Below are 20,167 nucleotides of genomic sequence, written 5' to 3'. Positions count from 1 at the left end.
GCAAATGCAAATGGGGTACAAATTCTCTTACCTCAGAAGAGGATGATTCTGGTTTATGCAGCCCTCCAACAGAAAGGGAAGAAAAACAAGATACACTGTTAGCAGGGGAGCAAACTCAAATACAAAGTTTATCTTCTGCGGAAGATATCCATGTAGTAGGTCAGTTCAGACCATATTTCCCAGCAATTTGCAGAGAGCAGCAAACCCCACTGCTTGCAAGCAGTAGTGTGCCTGTCAGAGAAAGCTGCCGATTGGCTTTGCATGACATTTTACCCTCTGGAGAAGTGAAACAAAGCAATGCACAGGCATGTGAGACTGATCAGGAAGAGACTGGGGGGAAATACTCTCACTTACAGGGTTTCAAAGAGAAAACTCTGTCGCATGAAGATCCTCTTCAAGGTGATGGAAGAAGTATTTCCCTCGACAAAAATGAAGTGGAAAATGCATATGAAGTTCATGAAAAAATTAAAACACGAGTCACAACAGTAGAGGAGGATTATGTGGATGATGAACCTCCTCATGTAGATGTTTATTACACAAATGTTGCTGTAAATACTAGTGACTTGGATGCAGCAAAATATGAGATTTTAGCTGAAACAGGGGAATCCAGTATAGCACGTACAGGCTCGAATGAAATGGCATTTTCTGTTCAACAGCTTGAATTAGATAGTACTGTAAACTGTCCAAAAGCTTTCCCAGGGAGAAGTAAAGGCAATATCTGGACTACTGGAATCCAAGAAACCTTGGATAGGGTCTGCAATGGCCTACTGTCTAACAAGGTAATTTAAAAAAAAAAAAAAACAACCCACGTAGATTTGTGCAATAGTTGTAATGCAGCCTTAAAGATATTTGCTTAAAGCCTTCTTTAAGTTTTGTTGTTGTTGCAAAAAAGTAAATTTTTTATTAATTCGGCAGATGTGGTAATCAGTATCATTTGCATAGCACATGTGGGGTGTCCAAAATAAGTGAGATGGTCAGTATAAAAAATGAATTGGAGGCAAATTCTGAGGGATGATTACTTCCAGCTGTGTGGGGCAGGGTTATTTATTCCCCAGCTGGTGCCTGTTACACCCGATGCGGAGCGCCTCCTCCTGCACCAGTGTTGGTGCTCAGTGTTTGTACAGAGTGTGGTTACAGGCAATGCCATTCAAGGGCAGCTACAGCACGTGTTCAGCCTGAGCAGCCTTACTCATCAAGGTATAAGCAACAGTATCAGATCGTTGTGGTTTCCAAAGCAGGCAGATTAAAGGCTTGCCGCCTCCACTGAAAGCTGCCTTTTGCCTTTGCGTGCCAGAAAGCAGATCTGACATTACGGTAGTATTTTACAAGTGCAGGATCTTGCAGCGCTTTGCAAGTGGTGGATGAGGTAAGAGAGTAAGAAGTGAAGCTTTGTAATAAGGAAAGGGTGTTTGTCGGGTCTGTAATTTTTTTCTTCCCACTCTGGTTGAAATCTGAGATACTTCAAGCTTTGTTGCTAAGTTGTTCTGGTAAACTTTGGCCTCTGCAATAATTGTAATTTATTTTAAGCTTCTCTCCGCAAAGAATGTGTGCGTTTTTAAAGGGCAGATTATGGACATCAGTCCTCTGTGGTAGGATATTGTTCTCAAAAGATGAGGCTTTATGGCACATAAAAGAAGAATTTGTTACTGATTATGTGTGGAAATATTATTCTGCCTCCTCACTACCCTACAGTCAAGAAAAACATAAGCGTTTTCCTTTTTCTGGGAGCAGCGAGCTGGTTGCACACTCTCAGTTTTCATGTAACCACAGTCTTACAGTATTCAGGTTTTTCTGTCTGCAGTAACAAAATTCTTAGGGGTGCTTAATTTATTTTACCCCTCATGTTTTGTGTAGTTGCTCTAGCTTCTAGATTGACTTGTCAAGCTGGTGGAAGCGTGCTCAGCCACTTGAGGTCTGCTGCTTTAAAAGCAATCACTTGCCAGACTCTGTTTGGTGCAAAAGGGGAGAGTCACTGGTGTGTTCAAAGTGATCCCTGCTTTTCAGCACACTGAGAAAGGTTGCTTTGAATGCACTAAGTGTACACCAAAACTGTTACTGAATGCTGCTATAGAAATAGAAGGATTTAGGGTCAAAAGTTGAGCATTCTTTAGCATTGTTTATTCATTGGTTATTTTTCACTGGCCTGTGTAATTAATTCAGGGTCTTCAGGCCATTTTCTGATCTCATTGGCACTGGTGTCAGTGCAGCCTAATGGAGCTGAATACAAATGGAGATTACATTGCTGTTGCTAGTGGTAATAATCTGGCTCTCAAAAAGTTTAAATACCTGAAAGAGTAAAATAAAGCAAACAGAAAACTGCTCAAACTGCTGTTTGGGTACTGTCAAAGCCCTGGCAATTTGCAAGAATATTCCCCTGAATGAAAACCCATTCTCCTGGGCATCCACTGGGATACTGTTTCAGCAGCATCTGTAGTGCCTTCTCCTCACTTGTTACCATTCTGTTCTCCTAAAAACTACCTTAAAATATCTTTTCCTTCACTGCTTCTTTAACTTAAAACTTTTGCTTTTGTCCTAATTTGGAAAAAAATGCCCAGTTGTCTCTCTTGGTGGGTGTGTTTGTTTATTTGAGGACAACCTAACAATCCTTCTGGCTGTTTTTTTGGAAGTTTTTGTAGATCGATAATTAAGCAGAGAGATAAGTTTCTCTGGTCTTGAATTTTTTCCTCTAGTAGAAGTTCTTTCTTTTTTCCCACACCCTCATCCCCCCACCCCCCCCCATCTTTCCCCCCTTCTCTCTCTCTCTCCCTTTCTTTCCTGTCTAAAACTACTCATGGAAATGTAGATCATTTTCCCTCTATGGTATATTGCATTTAGACTGTTTAGATTGAGTCTATTCTGTTTAGATTTTTTAAAATTTTTTTAGGAAGGTGCTGATGAGAAATGGTTTCCTTTCTTCTAGACACCAATTTTTCAGCAATTTTTTTGTTGCATACTGTGATGTAAACACAAATGCAATTTATGTCAGAAGATACAATGTTTCATGTGTGTCTGGGATTTCACCTGCAGATATTTCAAAAAGAAGAAATTGAACCCCTGCAAGTAAAACAACAGGAGGTAAATTGGTTGGGTCAAGGCCTTATTCAAAGTGCTGCTAAAAGTACCAACATAGAAAACCTTGAACATGACCTTGAAGATGTCAACACACGATGGAAGACTCTTAATAAGAAGGTTATTATTTTGTATACTATTCTGCTTTGGTTGTGTTTTGCTTTTTGATTATTTGCTTGCTGATGTCTTTCAAAATACAGGAAATTAAATATTCACTAAGAATATGAATTATATTACTTTACACAATCACTTTGTTGGTAATTCTGAGGATAAGATTTATATCGCTAGTAGCCAGAGGTATTACTGTCATTGATAAGGTTTTGTCAAGATTTCTGTAGGTCTGTCCTGGATTTTTATTTAGGAAAGACTCCTCTAGGACTATGTGTTGCTTCCTGCTTAAGCAGAGCAGGTGAGTTTGATAACTCACTCAAAGAGGTTGGAGTTGTGACACATCCATGGGAAAGGTAGCTATGTCATTTGTAGCCAGCCACTTTCAAGTAGGTCTTCTTCAGTCTGTGTTCACACTTTTTTCACTTTGTTGTATTCATTCATGTACACTGTTGTACCTGCACAGTGCACAGAGCAGTGATACAGCTCAGTTTTGTGTGACTAGTGGCACGTTTCCTTTGTAGCACCTTAGGGATTGTATTGCTTGAGATGTTGGAAGGTACCACTGCTTTGGAAAACTGGCTGTAGATGTTTTTCTATGCTTTTGAAGACTCCTCTTCCAGCAGTAGCTGCTGTTGGAAAATGGAAAGGGTGAGAAGTAGAAACAGCGCTCATTTTGCTCTGCTCTGTGTTTCTGGAGGAGTGATGCAGCAGAACGACAGGCACCTGTGGTTCACCTATTTGCATTCTCCTTTCCTATTTCTTTTTCCCTTTGAAGGGATTATTGCCCCTTATTAGGGGGCTACTTTGGGTTCCTGGCATGGTCTTCCTATAAGGAAAATGAAGACCATCTGAAACACAAGCATCCTGTCAGTATACTTCATAATACTGTAGCTATATAAAACAGGAGTATCTGTTGTAAGGAACTACTAGAGCAGTCTGATTTACTGGGAGTCAACCTCTTTGTTGGATGTCTGTAGCCCCAACATATCAATGCTAAATTATCCCATAGTGCTGTTATGAATAGCTATGAAAATGAGTGTATTTGTTAGTGATATTGCCAGATGTTCTACAGATTTTGGCTACTTATTTCACAGAAATAAAAAGAAAAGGTGAGTACAGTTTGATCCTCTACTTTTTTCAGGTTGCCCAGCGTGCTGCGCAATTGCAGGAGGCCCTCCTTCACTGTGGGAGATTTCAGGATGCTCTTGAATCTCTGCTTAGCTGGCTCATTGATACAGAAGACCTTGTGGCTAATCAGAAACCACCATCTGCTGAATTCAAAGTTGTGAAGGCCCAAATACAAGAACAGAAAGTAGGTGAAATGCGTTCAGAATACCTCTCCTTCCACTGGATGAATGAGAATAAATTCCCAGTCTTTGGCAAAGCATAAAATCTGTTCAAGTGTATTATGTTACATTGAAGTGTGCTGAGGTGTTTAAACCAGCCATCTGTTCGATACTCAAGAATCTGTCGAGGGTTGGGAGAAGTGCTTTTCTTCTGGGACATAAGACAGAGTAACGCTGTGCTATCTGAGCTCTGGTTAGAATTATTAACACTATCTGGAAAGGATTGTTAAAGGTCCATTGGAAAAAGAGAAAGCATAACATCCAGTGTCTGGCCATTTGGAAAGTAGGAAATAAAAACTGGTAAATTTTCATTGTAATAATTCCAAGACAGTATTGCAGAGTATGGACTTAAATACTTGGCTCTTGATCCTGATTGTGATCTGATTGTTGTTGGTAATTAGTTGGAATGCTGTTGGGAAGTGGCCTGTGCTAATGTAGAACCGCTGTCAGTGTTGTCAACTTTTGCAAATTTTCATAATGGTTATAGAAAAAAGGACCATAATGTATCTCATGAAACATACAGTCCGTACAGTTGGACTGTGCGGCCCACTGCCACCCAGAGATTTAATATAAAATTATGGTCAATACAGGTTGTCATGTTGGGGTATCTGCAGAGATGAAATGTTAATGTTTCCAAGGGCAGCTAGAGAATGGAGGAAGGGAGGATTTTAGACAGAGGTGGGTCTTCATGGAGAAATTAATTTACTGGACTAGATCAGTGAACTTGACTGTATCTCAAACAAGTGATGAGCCTGTTATACAACAGTTTTTTATATCTATTTTCCTATCTCTAATATATATCAGAATTATCTTTGTGTTGTCAAATCTAGAAGGGCATGCACCTTTGTCAAAAATGTTCCTATAAAATGTATCAGATACTCTAAATAGCTTGTTTCCCTCAATGGTACTAAAAAGAACTTTTTCCTCTATATGTTCAGTCTTTGGCCTGCCACACATCTTTACCCGATAGAAACCAAGGCGTTTGTTTGGGCTTGCTGAAACTGTGCTCTTCATACCAAAACAATCGAGAAACTAAAAAGAGTGGCAGGGGTGGGGCAGGGGGGGTGTCTCTTTGATTAGTAGTATTCACACTTTCATCACAATATAGGCATTGCTTTTTCTTTTTTTTCCTTTAACACACTTTCAAGAACTTTAGCTCCTTCTGGTTTTAGACTTGTGTTATTACAATGTTTCTTAATAACCTGGTGCCTGATTGCTTGCTTTGTAGCTTCTCCAGAGGTTGCTGGATGACCGCAAGCCTACCGTTGAGGTAATCAAGCGTGAAGGGGAGAAAATTGCAGACTCAGCAGAACCTGCTGATAGAGTGAAAATCTTGAAACAGTTGAGTTTCCTGGATAGTCGATGGAGTGCATTGCTCAGTAAAGCTGAAACAAGGTATTTGAAATTCTTTCATGGATTTGAAAAGTGTAGACGTAGCATGTGATAGATGATTCAAAGCAGCATGTGGAACTCTGTAGTGTGAAATCTAAGTATTATCATTCTTGTTATTACATTATTATGTCTTGATGTTGATATAATTGGTCCTCTGAAGGAAAAGTGGAGAGAAGCGACTTGAACAGACCAAAAGCTTTTAAAAACAGTTTAGCCTAAGATGGTACAATCTGCTGGGATTAACTGCATATCTATCTTCTGAATATTCTATCTATTAGTTGATTAGAATGCATGTTTCTTGATGCAAGAGCCTGTTTTGCATAGAATCAAGTGCAAATTTTACAAATTTTCACGTAACAAGTAATAATGATGTTCTCTTGGAACTTCAAAATCCTGACATGCTGCTACAGAGAGGGGCCACTCAGCTTTTCGTCCCTTTTTCTGTTTGGTGTCATCCATATAATTAGTTTCTAAAACTTAGATCCTCATACTGTCAGTTGCTGATGTACTTATGCAAGGTGCTGAGCTCCCTTAGCTCTCAAGAACAAAAAGGACCATCAAAGTATGTAGATAGAGTCTAGCAACACAGAAAAAACACTCTTAAAGGTATTGCAGTCCAATTCAAGTTCCAATTAAAAAAACCCCCATACACTCAGTATCTGTGTATACACACGCTTAGATTTATGAGTTGTTGTCAACATATAAAATACCAGGAAAGTTATGAACTGTAAAGTGTCTTTGAAGAAATCTGTGTTGAAAGGGTTGCTGATTGTTTGCTGGGTGGAGATTTCAAAAAGGACAGCCTTGTTCACGGTAGAGAGGAGAGTGTGCATAAGAGGTGGCCTGAAAAAGACATATAATTGAGAACAAGAAAGGACTTGGAAAGTTGAAGAAAAGGAATTTAAGTGAACAGTGAAGCCTTACAGTGAAGAACAAAGGGATGTGTTGGGATTTGGGTGATTAGAGTAGCATTGAACTCATCTCTGTTGTCTCCTACTCCCTCTGGTAGCCTCTCTTTAGTTTCTTTACTCTGAACCTCTTTTGTTACCTCATACTAATAATATGATTATTTAATTAGCAGAGTCAACCACTAAAAGACCATTATTTCCTTTTTTTTTTTTTAATTGAAGGAATCTGACTCATTAGCTGCGTAAATGTTAATGTCATGTTTAATTTAATATTATTCTCCCAGTCTGGTGATACTTAATTAAAAATCAAATTGCAACTTTTTCCAAGCCATCCGCTAGCTGCAAGCTCGTCTCCATTTTTTCTTTGAACAGTCTCTAGAAATGAAGAGGAGATTTAAGGGTGATTTTGAAAACTGTGTGGAGTACTTCACTGAGTGTTCTGTGGCTAACTGTGTCAAGTCTACCTTGCTTATAAGCCTTGGGATGCACGTATGAACATAGCTTTTATCTGGAATGAGATCCCCGCTTGAAAGACAATATTGTGATGTTTTTCATGTAGGGCAAATCTCTTTTATAAGTCTGCTTGAATGAAATTTGTTCAGCAGTGGCTGTAGAGAAGACTCTTCCTGTAATCAAGAGCCTTCTCTGAAGTGTAATAATCTGAAACAGAAATGTTTTAGGTACTGCTTTTTTTATTTTGAAAGTCAAGTCTCTGTGTTTTATTAACATTGTCTCACTAACTTCATTGAGAGCTTTTATCCAGAACAAGAGATGCAAAAGTAGAGCCAAATAGTTATGTTCACATCATTGAACAAATGTTTAAAGATATTTTACAATGCTGAGGAAGCATGACAACATGTTCTGGTTCAGTAAGGCCTTTGCCTAACTTTAAAACATGTATACTAGTCAAGGGAATGTAACTTCATGCTTAAAGACAGCTAGAAACTTGGGAACTATCCTAATTGGGTATAAAACAATGTTTTGCTGAATTGAGTGCTAGATTATTTTTAGCAAAAATTATATGAATAAAGTTATATTCTTTTTATTTGCAAAACTTGCATATTAGCTAAAAGAGTTTCAAACAGCATCAGAGTTGTTTGGAGTTGTTTATTTTATTTTATTTTTACTTTACCTTGGTTTTCATTAAGTATCATGGATATATTTCTATTTCATTTGGTGACTGGTTCCTACAATAAGACAACTATTTCTTTTTCTTTGCAAAGGATTCAAGGGGCTTTTTTTTTTTTTTACCTATTTCACACTTACTTCATCACAAAAAATAACCTTTCTCTTGGCGTGTTGATAGGAACCGTCAGTTGGAAGGCATCTCGGTGGTAGCGCAGCAGTTCCATGAAGCTCTGGAGCCGCTGGTGGAGTGGCTGACCACCACAGAGAAGAGGCTTGCAAATGCAGAACCCATTGGAACGCAGGCCTCCAAACTGGAGCAGCAAATTTCTCAGCATAAAGTAAGATACAAACCACACACTTGCTTGTGTAATTCTTTTTAGACGGTTCTATAAACTACAACACAACTGGCAAAGGTGTTGCGGTATACCTATGTTTTACCATAGTGAATTTTTTTTCTGTAATTTGAGTTTTATGTATTTACGTTGGCAATATGTCCTTTTTCATTCAGTTTTTATTGAGTTCAACTTACATTACTCTTATGTTTTTCTGATTTTCTTTTCCATTATTCTTCATTATTTAAAAAAATATAGGCCCTAGAAGATGATGTCCTAGCTCACAATAAGATTTTACATAAGGCCATTAGCACTGGTCAGTCTCTAAAGACTATGAGCTCCAGGGAAGATAAAGATATGGTGCAGGAAAAGCTAGATTCTTCTCAGGCCCGATACATTGAGATTCAAGAGAAGAGCAACAGCAGGTCTGAACTTCTTCAGCAAGCTTACAGCAATGCTCAGATTTTTGGGGAGGACGAAGTTGAATTGATGAACTGGCTGAATGAAATCCATGATAAACTGAGCAAATTGTCAGTCCAAGATTGCAACACAGAATTGCTTGAGAAACAGCACTCTGAACTACTGGTATTTTGATTTCTGTTCATTTATTATTTAATTCATTTTTAAATTTTATTTATATTTCCATACTTCATTTATTTTTTCAATAATATATTTTATTTAAAATGGCAATATGCTTATTCCAAACAAAAATAATATAATTTGTTATGTCTGTGCTAACACAAATGGCCTTTTCTCCTAGGATCTTCAGGAGGAGATTCTTCTTAGAAAACAAAATGTTGATTTGGCTATACAAAATGGCTTAGAGCTTCTCAAGCAAACAACAGGTGAGAGCTTATATAAAACTATGATTCATCAGGCTTTTTTCTTGTACTTGTAAGTGCTTATCAGAAAATTAAAGTGGAACTTGTTAGTCCATATTTGCTGGTTAAAGCAGTCGTAGTTGTTTATTTTAATAAAGGTTTGAGGTCAAGGTAGGTTATGCTTTGAGGCCAATTTTACTATTAACGTAAGTGAGCAAAAGTCCTTTTTTTGCCTGTAGAGAATTTGGCCCTTGAATCCCTGATTATTTTTTTTTTCAGTAGAAAATTATTTTAGTGAACCTCCATTCCATTCCTAATAGCAAGTTATGGACATTACTCATAATGGAGGGCTTTTTGGCAGTGGATGCAGTCAATTCCCTGCAGGCATCCACAGATGAACGAGATACTAGACTACCTTTTACTGCAAGAGGAAAGCTTCGTCCACTGGAGCTAATACTGTGGGAAAAGTTGCATTACAGTTTTACATAATGTGTCTGTTCTGTAGATCAACATCTGTCTGGATTTTCCAGTACTTATGAAGTTCTTGAACTCTCTAAGACACACATATGGTTGGGGGTGGGGGGCTATCCTTTCTGTTCCAAACTTAGACATTATGTATAGTCTCTAATGAAATCTGAATATGCAGTAATAAATTTCAGTACATTGTTTTTAATTTAGCCTTTTGAGTTCTGTTTCAAATGGATAGTAATAAGGGTGTACAGTGATGTCAAATACTACTGTAATTGAAAATCTAATTAGTATTTTGTTGATTTTTTTCCTTCACATTTTGAATAACACTTTTAAAATTTTTTTTTTTTGGCCTTTATAAGAAGAATTGTGAATTTAAGGGTGGATTGGTTTTTTTAGAACATTTGTGTTAAGTATTGCATCTAAGTCCTTACTTTCTAACAGTTTAGTTAAGCAGAAAAAAGACAGGACAGATCCTGAGCTGAGGTAAACTTCATAGCTCTGTGGATTTTAGTGACAGTAGGATAATTTACAACGGTTGAGGATTGACCTTGTCATCTTGTTTGGGTTATTTTATATATTAAATACTGAGATTTCTGCAATAGGTGGGGTTTGGGATTTGGGTTTTGGGTTTTTTTTTTTTTACTTTTAAATATTTGTGATCACAGGAAATAACATCCCTCTGATATTTTAGGTGATGAAGTTGTAATAATTCAAGATAAACTGGAAGGCATTAAAGCGAGATACAAAGACATTACAAAATTGAGTTCTGATGTATCCAAGACCTTAGAGCAGGCTCTGCAGCTTGCAGGTCAACTTCACTCAACTCACGAGGAGCTTTGCAAATGGCTTGACAAAGCAGAGGTGGAGTTACTCTCATATGAAACTCAAATACCAAAGGGCGAAGAATTAAGCCAAGTACAAGAAAGACAAAAAGTAGGTTTTAGAACCTGTGAATTATTTATTGCTGTGTGATTCAGCTAGGTTTTGTGTTAACTTATGTTTGGCATGAAGTTGCTTTGTGAATAACTAATTTTGGCATCAGATCATTTGACTAAATGTAACAGTAGTTAAGAATCAAACTCACTTTCCAGAGTCATCTGTTATAATCACTTATGAAACTGGGCTGAGGTTTATTTTTAGCACAAGAGAAGCACAACATTTCCTTTTTATGCAAGCAGCTACCTAATCCTGGGAAAACTCTTAAGTTGTCAAACAAAGTTATTTTGGTTCTTTACAGGATTTTATCCATGTCACGAGTATAAAAAGAGTCAGCATTTAAATATATATATTACTAATCTTGTTTAACAATATTTATTTCAAAAGAAAAATTGTAGTATAAACTGGATGGTGGAGTTCGGGAGAAGCTAAAAAAAAAAATCTTTCTGTTAAATTTCTTATATATATAAAAAGAAATGAAACAGCAGTGGGGGCTTCTGTACAGGTAAAAACTCATTCCTGAAGCATTTTGTGATGATTTGATTGGAATTTAATCCAGTCATTGCTCATTTAATAAATCACTTGAATTCATCATATTTTGCTTTACTGCATGCCTGATTTCACTTGCTGGTGATTTAGTTCCTTATGGAGTTGCAGGTTGCAAAGAATATCCGTTAGTTTTATTTTCTTTGGTTGCTTCATTAAGTACTAACAACTCTTACAAAATTACAAAGAATTTCAGACTGTCACACTGACTGAAGAAATATATTTAAGATATATTCTGTAGAAAATTCGAGAATCACCCACTTTACTGTCAAACAGCTTACAGTATCAAAAAGCTAATACAACTGAGTTGAAAGTAAGTGTGCTAATTTATCCCTTTGGTTTGCATGGAAAACATTTCAGTTCTCAACTCATAGAGTAGTTGAAAGAATTAAAAAACTTCCAAGCTGTGTGTGTTCAGCTCATATGCTGGCGTGTTTACTTCAAATGGCCTTTTTCAGGAGCTGAAAAAGGAAGCAAAGAACAACAAAGGCTTACTGGACACTCTGAATGAAATTGGCAGTGCCTTCCTGGAGCTGGTGCCGTGGAGGGCCAGAGAGGGGCTTGACAAGATGATAACGGAGGACAACGAGCGTTACAGATTAGTGAGTGACACAATCTCTCAGAAGGTGGATGAGATTGATGCTGCCATCCTGAGATCCCAGCAGGTACTGAAAACTGTTCTTTGGGCCCTAAGAGTTGCTGGCCACACGTACCTGAGCATAAGATGTCCTTTAACAGTGTTGCCAAGAGTTTGTTGTGCTTGATCCACAAAAGGCCCTTTTTGAATGCAATGGGACTCCACTGTTAAGATATGAATGCCAGAAGTCAGCTAATCTGTACAGTGTTGTAGTTGTCTGCCTTTTTGTTGACACAAACATCAGTCTTCTAGCTAAAATTGTTGTGACTAACCTGTGGCTCCTTAAATGGGAGTTTGGTTAAGTAAGAACTTGAATGGCCCATGTCTTTTGCAGGTCATGTTGTGTTAAGTAAAATACGGTCCAAATCCCCAGCCAATTTTACTGGATGCAACACTGAAATCACTAGGGTTGCCACACCTTTTAGCATCAGCTGATTGTCTAGCTCCTCTGTACTTTACACAATTAAAAGCTGGATCATCTTGTTCAAGCTGTAGTGGAGGATTTAAATAACAATTGCTTTTATTCATATCCACAATGCTTTTCTTCTTGGGGCTCAAAACTTGAGTTATTTAATATGTGGAGGTTTCTATACATGCACAGAGGGGTGTGTGTGTATATATATATATGCATACACTTTGAGAACTGGCACTCTGATTTCATCACTAAATAGTCCCATATTTAAGCTTGCTTATAAATGCATCAGGGAAACACAATTTTCCAGTGTCTGCCTACAGTTCAGGCATAAAAATATTGGCGGAGACTTCTGTTTCTGCTAATAGTTCCCATAAACAGTTGTAACAGGAGAAGAAGAAAGCACATGTGATATTTTGAGTTTGCTGAAAGCCGACTAAAAGAGGCTGACAAGTAACTCAGACCTCTTTGTAACTGAGGTTAAAAATAACGTCATGTTTCTTTTTAAGGGGTTTGCTGTTAATATTACCTTGTCTCATTAACCAAATACTCAAAAATGAAGGGTGATTTTTTTTTTTTTTTTTTTTTTTTTTTTTAGTGAGTGATAAGGTGAGATAGGAGAGTATATGTTGGCTTTTCAACTTTTCTGTATTCTGTGAGTATGTTGCGTCCTGTAGCACAAGTTCAGCAGATTCAGGTCCAGGCATGAAAGGTCCAGAACTGCTGCTCCACTAGCCTATGTTGTGACGGCATGTTGCACATGAGTCCTGCATACCCCTAACCTCCACTTCAGCCCAATTCACATCACCACAATATACACCTATACACTATATCCTATGATAAATATCAAGTGGTGTAACACACTTCCAGTGAAGGATAAGCTACTTTCCATTTAGGTCAGAGAAGAACCATGCAAAATAAAAAATATTTTTGGAGACGCTAGTGCTCTGTAAGCTTGCCCTGTGGCAACTTGTTCAAGTGCCTGTACTGTTAAAAGGTTTTGGGTGGAGGACAAAGCCACTAAGAACATGATGGTTTGATGGGAGTAGTGTGGGGTTCATGCTAGATGTTACTGGGCCAAGGTGAGAAATGCAGTAAGCTGTATGAACGGGTAAGCATATTGTTTCATTTGTGAATGGAAGCTGGACGGCTCAATAGACTAATGCAATGTTCTGTTTTTTTAACTACCTGGGCAGAATGCTCCCACATGGATAGAATTATCCTAGAGATAAATTTAGCTACATGTTTTAATCTTCATTTCTCAATACTGAAGGCATTGGTTGGTGTCTTACCCTAGTGAAGGAGTGCTACATAGAAACAGAAGGTCAGATTCTACTTTTGGCTTACTTGTTCTTCACTCTAAAGTAGCCACAGAGAGTGCTTTGGAAAGCATTCATGGAGCAAATCACAATGTCATCATATTCAGAAGTCAGTCATTCCTGGTTACAAGAAAAAGTACCACAATGAACTATGCTTGGTTAAACTAGGTGGGGATGAAATAGATGATTTTATAGTGACTCAAGTGAAGTTCAGGGCTCAATAAATAACTGTCATGCTCAATGGGAAGAAAATCCTTCAAATTTTGGATGCAGAGAGTACCAATTTGTGCTTTTTATTTCTTAATGTTATATTTGAACATCACAAATTGGAAATCCTATACCCTCAGCAAATAGAGTTTAGAATCCTGTCCTTCCTTGATGCTGTGTAACCTAGAAGTTTCACTGCCATGCCTTGATTTTGTTATTTCCATTAAATATTTGCTCAATATTACATACATACCCATGGTTATTTGGTATCAGGAAGTCACATTTCAGTTAATTTGTACATCTAACACATTTGAAATCACCTGCTTCATTTCCTTCATTTGGATCATAAATAGATGGGCTTCTGAAGAGCTTCGTTGTGAACTGCAGTTTCTAAAGCCAGGGTTTAACTACCACTGGTGCATGTGCTTCATGCTAATGTTTTACAGTACCGATCGTTTCAGAACATACCTTTCTATTAGGAAGTCACGATATTTAGGACAAAACTTACTTTCTGTTACTCTAAATGAGAAATGATATATAGTGAAAAAGAATGTTTATGCTCTTTTTCATGTAACAGATATAAAGGCTGAAAAAGTTTGACTAAGAATGAAATCTCAGAACTGCTTCTTGTGTTTTTGTGTGACTCATGATTAAGCACTAAGACAAGACTCATTTAGTGTGGCTAAACTGAACTCCAGCTATGTTACAGGAGCAGGGCTGTCATGGTCTACAAGCACAAAGACACAGACCAGCAGATTTAAAAGTTGAGGGACTGAGAGTGGTCAGAGACTTCTGAGGAAAATGTGGGTATCAACAACACAAGTAGGAGGTTCTGACCTAAAATGTCCTGATAGACTTTCACAATAACTCAGAGCCATATTAATGTTGAGCTACTTGCAGTGGAGGTCAAAGTTATAAATAAATAAGTTCTTAGTAGTTTTTATGGTGACCATTTTGTGCATCTGATCATACCATCTAATATTTCTCTGTGGCTTAAGCTCAAAGCTGCCCATGTTGTGAGTACTGCAATGTGTGTGTGCTAAGATACATGCCTATAAGCTTGAGCTGAAGAGGGAATGTATGACTTTTTTTTTAAATTTGGTCTTACCTTTCAGAAGAATTAGATCCCCATGTACTTCTTTTCAGGATCTCATGGTCTCCTTCACAAAGTAGTAGGAAATAGATCCTTTAAATACTCTCATTACTTTAGTGCTTTGAGGTAATTTCTGAAACATTTAAGTGTTGACTAATGGTAGTCAAAAGTTAATCTTTTAGGAAAAGGACTGGCTGCACCCAAATGCCCCAGAGAATTTTTGCATTTAATCCAAGGTCTAGTTTCAGATGAAATCCTGTCTTCTCTGAATTCAGTGAGGTTTTTCTACTGATGTAGTTGAATTGTGATTGGTTTGCCTTTGTCATTTAATACCAAAGCAGCTCTTAATCTTAAAAGGATAACATCAAACAACTATTTCTTAGGATAATTGCAACACTAGCAGTAATAATAAACATAGAGATGGAAGAGACGTGAAAGTAGAATAAAATGAAAATATACAGTCTAGTTAAAATTCTGGACTTATAACACTTTATTTTCTTACATCTGTTAGACAGCTGTAGGCTTCGGAAAAATGTATTTGCTTCTGTTGCTTTGTCACGCTTATGAATTAATCTGCTTGTATTACAATCCCTCAGAACCATTTTGGGCTTTGTATTTCATTTATATGAAAACCTCATATAGAAAGTGAGCTGCTACCTTTCTAACAATTCAAAAATATGCTTTTTAATCTTCTTTAAAATTTTTCAAACAGTCATTCTAATTTCATGTCTATAGAACCGCTGAACTAATTCATGTCTCCCTCATTTAGTTTGATCAGGCAGCTGATGCTGAATTCGCCTGGATTGCAGAAACAGAAAAGAAACTGATGTCTCTAGGTGATATTAGGCTTGAGCAAGACCAGACCACAGCTCAGCTACAAGTTCAAAAGGTAAAAGAAATGCATTTCCAACTGTCATGTTAATTATTGGCTGGCACACTCTCCATTTAGAAAATGTACTGGCATGATTTAATTTTCAGTCCATCATAATGCACTTCAAAAATAGTTTTTGCTCCATGTACTCTGGGTTTTTTTGCTGACCAATTTTTATTGTGTTTCAAGGCTTTTACCATGGAGATTTTGAGGCACAAAGATACTATAGATGAACTTGTTAAGTCTGGGGATAAGATTATGAACACATGCACCGAAGAAGAGAAAGAGACCATGAAGGTAAAGTTCCTTAAATTGCAGCTACAGCAGTAGATATGCAGACAATATAGAAGTAGAAGGTTTCCTATAGTGTCTTTTTTTAAATACTAATGAAAAAGCATTAATTACAGCCACTTCTAGTCAGAGGATTGTAATACTAGAAGAAATGCTGTTGCGTATCACTCTCCTTCCTTCAGGACGTTCAAAGAGCAAACACTGTACTTGTTTCATTGCCCAACACTAATTTGGAGCCCCATTTATCATCTTTATCCATGGTAAATAGTATTTTAGCCAACAGACGGTTGAGTGAACAGGTATTAGTCATCTGGGATGGTGTGTGGGGAATCTGGCTGTTTCTCTTCCCCAGTTCTCTTGGGTCAGTGGCGCTCTGGGCACGTGTGCTGGATGCCATGGCTGTGCACCTCAGCGTGAATCTTTCATTTCTGCTGATTTCAATGTAGACCTTGCTTGCCAAGATTATTCCATTCTGTTGACTAACACAGCCCATGAAAGGCATTCTTATGCCTTTTGTTTATTACACACACACACACACGGCCTGATGTTAGGGCTGTATATATATACAGACAGATTTTTCATGTTGGTATTTAAGAATGGGTTAGTTGGGGGTTTTTTGCTAAATTACAGGCAGGCTGGATATGTTGTGTAAATTTAGTCCTTCCAATGACCACCCTTCTTCAACAACAGTACTTCACTAATTGTGCTCTGCTGCAGGATCTCTGAATAAATTTGATTTAGTCTTAAGTGAATTTAAAATAGATTAGATGTTCTGTCTATGAAACTGTAGTCATAAGGGAGAGCAGTTTTATGTGAGTCTCTATTAAATATTTGTATTTGTCAAAAATACTGTATATCTGTGTGTTGGGCTATGTTTTGTCCTTTGGATAGCATCTCTATACTTAATTTACATGCAAGACATAACAAACGAAAGGATAGCTTGTTCTGCCAAAGAAGATTCTTTACTTCACATTCAATGGCTTGCTTATACATCTAGTTTTTCTAAGGCTAGCATTTATGTGCATTGTCACATATAATATTTCATAAAAATGATAACATGGGCAGTCCTCCACAGGAAAAATGTATAGCTAGTTGATGCTTTTTTCTGTTATCACATGCCCAAATACAGTAGATTTTGTAATGTTTAAACCTTGTAATTCTATCATATTATTAATCGTAAAATATCCTCATTAATTAATGTATGCTAACGTGGAAGATAATGTTTTGTGGTTTCTGTTGCAAGTTTGTAAGCTACAAGCACAGCAGTATACCCTCTTCTCTTGCCAGATTAAAAAAAAAAAAAAAAAAAAAAAGTCTTTTAGGTATTGTTCATGATGCTTTGATTCAGAAATGCTGTGGAAAACTTAGTTTCTGCCAAGTGTCCCTGAAGATAAGTGTCTTCAGTAAGGAAGTGGGGCTAAGATCTGCAGTCAAATCATTTGCAGCTTGACTGGAAGCCCTATGAATAAAGTGTTATTTGTAAATATCAATATTTGGAAGCCCTATGGATAAAGTGTTATTTGTAAATATCAATATCATAAAATATGCTATAATTACTTTGAAAGTACTCTGCCAGATTCTGATCTCCCACAATATTGATTCTGTCTACCTTAAACACTGATACTGTAGAAACATTATCAAAACTAAAATTTGGTTCACTGTGGTTTAGTGCTATAATTATCAAAGATTGCTTAGAAATTAAGGTAATAGACGTGGAAAAACATGCATTGCAATTTTTTGTTAATATTATTTTACAGAAAAAAATGGAAAGCCTCTTACAGAAATATGATGCAGTCTGTCAAATGAACTCTGAGAGAAACCTCCAGCTGGAACGGGCTCAGTCTCTGGTTAACCAGTTCTGGGAGACTTATGAAGAGTTTTGGCCATGGTTAACTGAAACAGAAACAGTCATCTCTCAGCTTCCTGCGCCAGCCCTTGAATATGAAACTTTAAAGCAACAACAAGAAGAGCATAGGGTAAGCATTTTGCCAGTTTTGAAAAACAAAGTGTCAAAAGCCAAGTAGTATTCTGCTTAGAACTGTGGAGTACTCTGCTAAATGCTGAAAACCCAGACAGTTATGCTTCTGTTGAAAAAAGAATTATTTAAAATAATAATACAAAATAAATACATTTTCAGTCATGCCTCTACTGTTTCCCAAACCGTGCATGCAAACAAGATTCTCTGGGGAAGGCAGCAAACAATGTATAAGCATAAAAGAGGGCTAAAGGGGAAAAAATTGCCATTGTAGTGAGAGAACTGAGCACACAGAAGTTAATAGTTAAGAAGTATATTTAAAAGTACACATTAATGTCAGTATTAGAACAAACCAAACCCATAAACAGAAAGAACAGACATGGGATATTGTAGCAAGAGACAAAAGAAGGTGTAACATGACTATCTAAAGAACTGGAGTACCTGCTGTTAGCATGCTGAAAGTGAAATACTGCCTTTGTGTATAGTCTGTATACAAATATACACATATGTTGATCTTATGTACGTGTAAAAAAATTGGCTTTTGTTTTGTTGGTATCATTGGAACTAAACTTAGCTGAGCCAGGAAGATGGACAATTAGAGGGCCAAGAATTGATTGCTTGGGTTCTAGCCAATCCCATAATCATTTCTCATGTCAAGTACGTTTGTCATGTAATAATTAAAAGAAATAATTGTTTACCATAACATCACAAAATAGAGGCAACAGTGTTGTAGGCTGGCCACCATATGGGGTTTCTTCAGATGGAGGAATAATCAGCTGGGATAAAAATTAGTATGTTTCATGTATGGCTACTAGTATCACATGGTATCAGGTGTATCTCACCAAGGTTAAAACCCTGCATGTTTTGGCACTTGCAAAGCCTGTATGGGTACTGGAGATACCCGTCTCTCCCTACTGAACATAGAGTAACTAGGTTTTTTTATTTGAGCTGCCTCAATTAAGTGATTCAAGTTAGATGGGATGAACCCTAGCTTCAAAGTCTTGTTTACTCTGAGACCACTTAATGAAGATGCGCCACTCTTATGTACTGGTCAACAGTGGGTTCACTCATTTGTCTCCCTATTATGTCCACAATGAACAAACATGCTCTATTAAGACCAGCTATATAACATGAGCTTTACAAACTATCTTGATTAGTCACCGTGAACCAAATCATGCTTGCTTTACTTACAGGATTGTTCCTCATCTACTTTAATCACTCTGCTTGCATGAGGGGCCCTTCAGATGAGCTTCTGTTTTTGCATTTTCCCTGGGCTATGCCATTAGCTGAGATTTGTTTGTTAAGTAGAAGATTAATGTCAGGCAATTTTAACATGTAATCTGATGTGAAATACTTGTTTACTGGAATTGTTTATCCAATAGATCATGGAGAAGACCAAATCATTTGTTGTTCTATTAAATAATAAAAAAAAAAAGGTTCTGAATGTGAATTGAAAACAGTTTTCTATATTCACTTTACATTTCTGTTCTGATGTATTTACTGATGACTGTCTTTGTTCCAAGTCATGGAATTCATAGAGTTGATTCCATGTGAGTAACATGCAGTCAATTTGGTTTGAACTGAGCTGTGGGCAGAGTACTAGCATAAGGTTTGGACCCAGAAACGCACACGCATGTGACCTTGTGTCCAATCATCTGTTTGTGCACAAAAATAAAGCACACAAAATTATTTTCTAAAAACTGCTCTTACTTTCACCTTGTCCTCCTCTCTGCTAATAAATGTTGTTTTTCTTGTTGCAAGGTATACGAATTGAGTTACATTCTCAGTAAGTAGCTAGAATCAGGGAGGGGGGGTGTATTTTCATTGCTATTTTGTCATCAGGGGACTGTGGAAAGTCATGGTCACTGTCTTTTCAATCTTCTCAACCTCTCCTCTTGTGGGAAGGAGCAAGTAAGCAAGCCAGTGTCAAGATTTCTTTTTAAGGGAAAGCCCTTAGTGGAAGAGAAGAGGATTTATTTACACTGAGACTGATACAGGACCTTTTCTATGTCTTCATTAATGTAAACAAACTCTGAACTGGGAGGAACAGAGCATGTGCCTCTCATGTGCTTGCACAGGGGCTGTGGGATAGAAAAACGTAGAGTTCACAGCACCAAGAGGGACAGTGCCTCACCAGATGGTGAGATTTTTCTGAAAAGGGAGAGATGAGCTGAGAAAATAAATAAAACCGGATGGAAGGATCAGGTTACTCCCACAAAAAAACTTTCCCTTTTGTCAGATCTACAGGTGCAAGTAAACTAAACCAAAATCCTTTGGCAAGTTGGAAGACACCTTGTGACCT

At 37.4% G+C, this 20,167-nt stretch overlaps 1 protein-coding gene across 15 annotated transcripts in view; it reads left to right on the top strand.

Moving 5' to 3' along the window:
• Nucleotides 1–20,167, top strand: part of DST (dystonin) — a 314,486-nt gene that overhangs the window by 243,467 nt on the left and 50,852 nt on the right. For 14 of the 15 annotated variants that reach the window (XM_041128914.1, XM_030037882.2, XM_030037880.2 and 11 more), the window contains 11 exons: nt 3,028–3,189; nt 4,322–4,492; nt 5,755–5,921; nt 8,133–8,292; nt 8,545–8,871; nt 9,047–9,131; nt 10,270–10,511; nt 11,519–11,725; nt 15,498–15,617; nt 15,789–15,896; nt 17,648–17,866. In XM_041128914.1, the coding sequence (XP_040984848.1) occupies nt 3,028–3,189; nt 4,322–4,492; nt 5,755–5,921; nt 8,133–8,292; nt 8,545–8,871; nt 9,047–9,131; nt 10,270–10,511; nt 11,519–11,725; nt 15,498–15,617; nt 15,789–15,896; nt 17,648–17,866 (1,968 nt within the window). The remainder of the gene's footprint in view (nt 1–3,027; nt 3,190–4,321; nt 4,493–5,754; nt 5,922–8,132; nt 8,293–8,544; nt 8,872–9,046; nt 9,132–10,269; nt 10,512–11,518; nt 11,726–15,497; nt 15,618–15,788; nt 15,897–17,647; nt 17,867–20,167) is intronic. The other variant, XM_041128913.1, reaches the window with a different exon arrangement.

Source organism: Aquila chrysaetos, chromosome 15, assembly GCF_900496995.4.
Source record: "Aquila chrysaetos chrysaetos chromosome 15, bAquChr1.4, whole genome shotgun sequence".
Classification (NCBI taxonomy): domain Eukaryota; kingdom Metazoa; phylum Chordata; class Aves; order Accipitriformes; family Accipitridae; genus Aquila; species Aquila chrysaetos.
Note: the sequence above shows the minus strand (reverse complement) of the source record. Positions and strands in the feature narration are given on the sequence as shown.